At 39.4% G+C, this 7262-nt stretch overlaps 1 protein-coding gene across 1 annotated transcript; it reads left to right on the top strand.

Annotated features, from left to right (window-relative positions):
• The first annotated feature begins 296 nt into the window (after window positions 1-296).
• Window positions 297-6774, top strand: crkl (v-crk avian sarcoma virus CT10 oncogene homolog-like). The gene is made up of 3 exons (XM_058758703.1): window positions 297-1466; window positions 3101-3572; window positions 5048-6774. The coding sequence occupies exons 1-3, from the start codon at window positions 1156-1158 to the stop codon at window positions 5180-5182; spliced, it is 918 nt and encodes a 305-aa protein (XP_058614686.1). The 5' UTR covers window positions 297-1155; the 3' UTR covers window positions 5183-6774.
• The last annotated feature ends 488 nt before the right edge of the window (window positions 6775-7262 follow it).

Genomic DNA, 7262 nt, shown 5'->3' with positions numbered 1-7262 from the left:
AACTATAAAGAACCTTTTCTTCATTTGAAAGGTTCCATGGATGTTCAAGGTTCTTCATAGAACCATTGATGCCAATAGAGAACCTTTATTTTTAAGAGTGTAGTCAAAAAGTATTTTTAAAACTCAAGCTATGTCAACAACAGGTCTCCACATGAGATGTGAGCCATTCTAAATTTGACCACAACTATAGCACATAGTTTTTACATTATTATTCACACTAGGCTATACAATCTCCAATAGGCAATACAATATTCATTATCCGCGGTTCAGAGCATTTGAAATGCCGCGCCTCTGCACGCCACGCATTTTATTCTTCCTTTTAAGTAACAGCAGCCCGAGGCGGTCGTGACGGGTGATCAGACAGACCGGGAGCGCGCGCAGATCCGCCCTCCAGACGCCATTTCTCGGACGGTGTGGGGAGCCGAAGTAGCTTTTACACCAATCCTGGGAAGGAACAGAAAACACAACAAACAGACATTTTAAAAAGGCCTCTCGGTCGCCTTGTGGCGTGGCAGCGTCGTGCCTCATATAGGGAAGCGCCGCGCAAGGAGGGGAACTTTCTGTTGCGAGATTATTCACAATTCGTTGTGTGTGAAGACGTGTTGCAGGCCGCCATTTTTGTTACAGCCTTCGAAGTCTGTTGGGAGTCTAAATAAGAGACAAAACTCTTTCGTACTTTGGTGCAATACACGAAGAAGGACTCGTTGTTGGACGCGACCGACGTACGTTGCCTTGAATAGTCATGCAGAGCGATTTATTAACATATTATGGCGTTGTTTGCCTCATTTTGAGCGGACGGTGATTGAGGACGGCTAGCTGGCTAACGCGTTATATTGTCTCATAAGCTGCAGCTACTTTCACGGAAGAGAGAGCGGAAAGGGGAACTTTAATTCTAAATACGCGTTTTTGGGTTCGTTGCGAACTTTTGGGGTCGTTTAAACCTGTTCTAAGCCCGTCGTGATTCTTGTGTTGGCGGAAATTTAGCGATGCATCAAAGTTGGTTGACGCCAGTCGCAGCCTGTCTGGTCAAACGTCAGGTTGCGGTTCAGTAGGACTGTCAGATCAAAAAGTGTTTGGGCGTCTGTTGTTTTAATTTATTGCTTATTTCTGTCTTCTTTTTCGAATTCATTCGCCACAGTTGTATTTTGAGCAAACATGTCGTCTGCACGGTTCGACTCCTCGGACCGAGCCAGCTGGTATTTCGGGCCGGTTTCGAGGCAGGAGGCGCAGAATAGGCTACAGGGACAGAGACACGGGATGTTTTTGGTGCGAGATTCCTCCACCTGTCCTGGTGATTATGTACTGTCAGTGTCCGAAAACTCCAAAGTTTCTCACTATATCATCAACTCTTTGCCAAACAAGAGATTCAAGATAGGTGACCAAGAGTTTGACAATCTACCTGGCCTTTTGGAGTTCTATAAAATACATTATCTGGATACGACCACCCTGATAGAGCCAGCACCAAGGTAAGAGCTTCATTTCGTTTTGACATAGTCACACATCATACACCCCTCTTCTCACTAATGTACATTTCCCTCCCCTTATTATGGCAGGCCGTTTAAACATTCATTCATTGAAACTAACTAGCATCTGTTTTATGCTACTAACTAACATTAGGGTTTTTTTCTCAATTTTACCAGTGATTATTATATATATTTTTTTATATTAAAATATATTTGTACTGATTCATAATACTTGATACTAGTTGCAAGTAGTGACAAGTAATCATTAGGTGCTGGTAATTGCTTTAGTTACTAGTACTTACTTGGTAATAGTGTATTCAGATTGTTCCAACTACTAAACAAGATTTTTATAGTCAGAATGGCTTTTTTTTTTTTTTATAAATATGGCAAGTAAAAAGCAGAGATAAGAAATATTGCTAGTAACAATTGGGAAGATACTAGTATCTTGTAGGTATTGGTATCTTATAAGTACCAGCAATACTGAAAAAGTAGTAATTTGTAGCTAGCAAAACAATTTGCTTAACTTCACAGAAATTGCATGTTTTAATGTTGCAAGTAAGATAGGGTGACCAAACGGGCCATTTTTACTGGACATGTCCTTGCCAGGACCTCTATATTGCCTAAAATATCCAGCTTTTGGCTGTTTGCACTGGGCAGATTGATCGTTGTATGACATTCGTGAGAGCTATAGAGAGTAGAGCAGACGGCTCCTTTTGCTTTCGAATCGCTCTCGTGGTGCTTTGGTGTCATAAAGTGATCGGTCTGCGCAGTGCTGCTTCAAGTCGAACAAACACACCTAATGTGCGCATATTTGCATCGCTTTAATCATTCTCTGTAGATCCCACCTTCTCACGTGCCACGATTGGTCAATTATTTACAATGACTACATGTTAACTACTTTGGATGTTTTAGGCAATATAAAAATCATAGCCAGGCCGTGTCCCGTATAATTGGCATATATGGCCACCCTAAATTAAGAAAATGTCCATATTGACAATAATATACGTTTGTTGATACAAGTCACGTGGTTAGTTAAAGCCATGTATTCAGTTCAACAGACAAAACGCAGTTATTTCATCTTGCGATTTTATTGATTACAGTATGAGGGTAATATTTGGCAGTTTTGCATGACCATTCAAAATTGGTATCATCAGAAATCTTAGCCAGCTAATATGCTGATAGTAAATTGGGAAAAGTACTGATCACTGTTAGCTTGCATATGAGTGATTATAAAATGCTAGTAACATAAAATAGGTGTTATTGGTTTTAATGAATAACTGTTAAAACAGCTTGCCATATTTTTGCTGGTTTTTCTTCACATTTATTATTTTCTTCATTATTATTGTCAAGACAATCAGTTGAACATCTGTAATTCCCCTGAATTTCCTTCCTGTATGTTTTAAAATGTTTTCATTGAGCTGTGCAATAAAAATAAATGTAGTCATTCCTATTCAAGATACCAGGAAGTTAACTGTACATGTGAAAGTGCACATTCAGTAGTGGATTGGATATTACAAAAGACTAACCGCTTAGCAAGAAGTCGATTTGAAGCATTTCCCCTTTGATGTGCTGTCTAAAAATCCTCCTTTTGTTGTTGATTATTCAATCCTAAAAAACCTTTCATCATTGTAATACAGGTACCCCAGTACCTCTCTGCCCAGTGGTCCTATTCAGCCATCTGGGGGACTCGGAGATGAGAACCAGGAGTATGTGCGGACTCTTTATGACTTCACTGGTAGCGATGCTGAAGACCTTCCTTTCAAGAAGGGTGAAATCCTAATTATTCTAGACAAGCCTGAGGAGCAGTGGTGGAGTGCCAAGAACAAAGAAGGCCGAGTAGGCATGATTCCTGTTCCCTATGTAGAAAAGTTGGTGAGGCCTTCGCCTCATCCTGGTCAGCCCGGCCACGGTTCACGCAATTCCAATAGCTACGGCATCCCTGAGCCAGCACACGCCTATGCTCAGCCTCAGACTCCATCGCCCATTCCTCCCATCACACCCGGCGCTGTCATCAACCCACTGCCTTCCATGCAGAACGGGCCAGTAATGGCGAAGGCGATCCAGAAACGAGTGCCATGTGCATACGACAAGACTGCCTTAGCACTGGAGGTAGGTAGCTAAATTATGGATTTCCGTAATACAAAATTTGCATTTGGCACCAGCCAAGGTGAATCTGCAAGTTTCCATTGTTTTATTGATGAGGGATAATACGAGCAGCCTTATGCCCACTAAAACCCATACCGTCATCTATTTCTTTCAGTTTACTAATTACCAAATGTTATTCAGTAAGCATATATTTTTGCTGGCTAAACTATTGGTTGATTTATAGCAATACAAGATGCAGTATTGGCTGCCATAGACACCTAATGAAGCTATTGCTCTATAGTTTATAAGATTTAACTGGTGCAATGATCACACATTTTACCCTTCATTACTTTAGGTCAGATGGTGTTGATAGCATGGAAATGTGAAATGACCAATATTTTCTTTTGATGACACACTTGTCAGCTCAGTTCTATGTTTTTGAGGGACTTTCCTTAAGACAGACCTATCGACTTGTTTGTGAAAAATGCTTTAGAAGAAAATAAAGCTTGCTGTCCTTGGTGTTTGTTCCTGTGCTCACTGACTTGCAATAGATTTAAGATGTTAGGCTATTTTCATTTTCTTCTACTTTTCATATTTTGCCATTTGCATGGGCCGCATGCGTCTCTAAGGACTGTAGCACAGAGACTCTCTCCACGGTTACTGATCAGTTTTAAGTGGGGAGGATCTATTTTGTGTTCAATTCAGTATAGAATTTATTGTTGGTTTGTTCAGTGTCTAGAATGAAATTCCATACTTAGTCATCGCACTTGGCAAGTTCCAACACTCCTCTATCCGTTTCTACATGCAAGGCCTTGTCCATTTGTAGAAAACATTACATAAGCTATGTCTTAGTCAGCCTGAGAATACGTCAGTTGATTCAGGTAGGTACAGGGAAAAGGTGGGGAAGCTCATGGATGCAGATTTACTTTGTAATTTGGCCTCATTTTATTAATTTTCTTTTTGTACATACCTGTCTACTGTATTTTACATATGAGTGCAGCTTATATATGGAAGCAAGGATTATATCACAGTTTGTTATGGCCTAAAGAAAAATGGTTTAATTTAGAACAGCTATTTCAAGCATTTTGGGAAAATGAAGTTGAATGTTGGTTTATATGCAGAGTCCTGTACAATTGGTGTCAAAATGATAATTTTATAATGGTTTTATAATGCCTAACATGCTTCAATAATGATTTTAGATAAGAGTGGTATTTTCATCAGTGTTTTAATGGGTGTAAACTGGTACCTCTGTACTGCTTTATGCACTCCATATCTTTGAAAAATGTTGTTTCTTGGATCTGATTTCTGGTGGGTAGGACATAATCTTTTCCACAGGCTTTCCCAGAATTTCTTAGATTAGGGTTTGATAATGTCAGAGCTTTCACAGCACTGTTTAAGAAGCCAGTAATATTTTTTTATTATTCTAAATGCTTTACAAGACCTGTATGTTATGTTTTTCCAATTCATCTCGTTTTTTTGTTGTTGTTTTTTTCTTATAGGTGGGCGACATTGTGAAAGTGACTAGGATGAACATCAGCGGCCAGTGGGAAGGGGAGGTAAATGGCCGGAGAGGTTTATTCCCTTTCACCCATGTGAAAATATTGGACCCCCAAAACCCAGATGAGAGCGAATGATCTGGGTCATGCGCTGTCAGCACCCCGTCAGCTCGCCGGCCGCCCCATCAAGTCACCACCGGTATTGCGCTTGCCTGCCTTGGGGCCCAGCCGTGGCGCATTTCTCAAGCAAACCATTTGCGTGGCTTCTGACTGTTTACAGCTCCGAAATCAAACGGTTCTTAATCCCCCTCACTTGGTTACAGGTGAATCAGTATTTTTTTTTTTGTGTCTGCCCTTAATATTCTGTTGTTTCCACACATCGGCCATCTGTACCTCTGACAAGGTGAAATGAGGCCTCCAACGTGACCTGAGCCTTCTTGCCAATCTCCTGCAGTTCTCTGTCTTTTAGCTTTGACTTTTGCCAGCTAAACTATGTTGTGTTAAGAAAGGGAAATGATGATCATTATACCCTCTGTTTTGATTGCCTACTGCTCACCCAAATTTTATCTTTTATTTTGTCGTTTGTTACATTTAAACAGAATTCTAGTGATACTGATCTGACCTTTGGTAGCAGCCATGACTTGAAGATAAAGGTAGGGTATAGCAGTGGCAGGTTCTTAGAGTAGCATCAACTGCACCACTCCTCCTGATTGACCTTAGAAACAGACTCACCAGGTAAAGTTTTTTTTCCACTCAGCTAGTATGTGGGACTAGTCTACTGTAGCCTTTTTATTTGTGCCATAATAACTTATATGTAAATTGCAGTAGTAGTGTAGCTAGATGGTTGTGGCTAGACTCTCGGGGGATCTTTTGAATGGTGAAGGGCTTGCCTGTGGAGCTTTTTGCATCCGGTTGTGATGCCTTAAATGCGCGATTGGGTCTGGGGAGAGTAAAAACACACCTCATCTATTCCATTGGACAAGCTGGAAATGTCACCTGTGCAATCATGAGCTCATCTCTTGAAGACTGGATTCAGTGTCTGATTCTCCCAGTCTGTAAAGGTGACAGTAACATTTGGATCTTGCTCCATTTCATGACTGTTTCTGCACATCACAAGGTCTCTGCTATTACTTTGATGGTTTCTGCCCAATTTTGATTGAGTAACCTGACATAAACATGACTTTTAGGTTTTGTCCATCTGTAATAATTTTCTTCTATTAGCCAGGTGTTACTGTGTGTTGAAATAAACTGGCGTTTTCTAAAAAGGGATTTAAAAAGCCTGCTGGTGGCCTCTGCATGACCTTCTGGCCAAGAGGGATTTCCCTCTTAGGTTAAATGCTGCTTCATGTCATGTCTTTTATTTCTGTCTGTTGATTTTTTTCTTTATTTTTCCTTTTTGAAATTAATTCACCTTTGTCTGGTTTACATCCCTAGCATCAAGTTAAGGCTAAACATTCATATTAAGCAATAGACCAACCCGAATCTTTTAAGCGCTCAAATAATTTAAGGTTTCAAATACATAAGTTTTTCTTTTTTCTAAGGCTTTAACAGTATTACTGTTTGTTTCACATTGCAAAATATCCATGTGGTCTCATTCGTTGAAAATGAAAATTTGTGCCTTTTATTTTCTTACATCATTTACATGTTAATAATATTTCCTGTGGTTAACACCCATGCTGGTATTACCTATTATGTACAGAACGAGTAAATAAAATTTATGTCTACTTCTCTGTGAGTGTATGACCAACTTTGTGTATATGGATTTGCCATGGTTATGGAAAATATTAGGAAATATAAAATGTTATGTAATTCTAAAATGCTTTGGACATTTACATAGTGAATACTGTTTTTTCACTAGTTATCATGCTATTGGTTACATCGGAATTTGAAATATTGGTACCACACACACAAATGAAAATCCATCCCAGCAGTTTCTGCTACATCGAATCCTAAAAATTAAACTTTTAATCACAAATGGCTGTTAATTAAAAAGTTAAAGGGATAGTTTGTCCAACAATGAAAAATCTGTCATCATTTACTCCTCCTCAAATTGTTTCAAATCTATGAATTTCTTTCAGATGTTGAACACAAAAGATAATACTTTTAAAAAAAATGTCGGTAACCAAACGTCAACGGTAACCATTGACTTCTATAGCACAGAAAAATTACTATGGAAGTCAATGACCTGTTTTGCTAACATACTTTAAAATATATTCTT

This window comes from Onychostoma macrolepis, chromosome 21 (genome assembly GCF_012432095.1).
Source record: "Onychostoma macrolepis isolate SWU-2019 chromosome 21, ASM1243209v1, whole genome shotgun sequence".
In the NCBI taxonomy this organism is placed as follows: domain Eukaryota; kingdom Metazoa; phylum Chordata; class Actinopteri; order Cypriniformes; family Cyprinidae; genus Onychostoma; species Onychostoma macrolepis.
The sequence above is the reverse complement of the archived record's forward strand: the minus strand, read 5'-3'. Positions and strand labels throughout refer to the sequence as shown.

What these genes read in the sequence shown, in the direction of transcription:
- crkl (XM_058758703.1), top strand. Translation starts at nt 1,156, where the DNA reads ATGTCGTCTGCACGGTTCGACTCCTCGGACCGAGCCAGCTGGTATTTC. An exon ending in CTGATAGAGCCAGCACCAAG is followed by an intron (nt 1,467 to 3,100) that starts GTAAGAGCTTCA and finishes ATTGTAATACAG; the next exon opens with GTACCCCAGTACCTCTCTGC. An exon ending in AGACTGCCTTAGCACTGGAG is followed by an intron (nt 3,573 to 5,047) that starts GTAGGTAGCTAA and finishes TTTTTCTTATAG; the next exon opens with GTGGGCGACATTGTGAAAGT.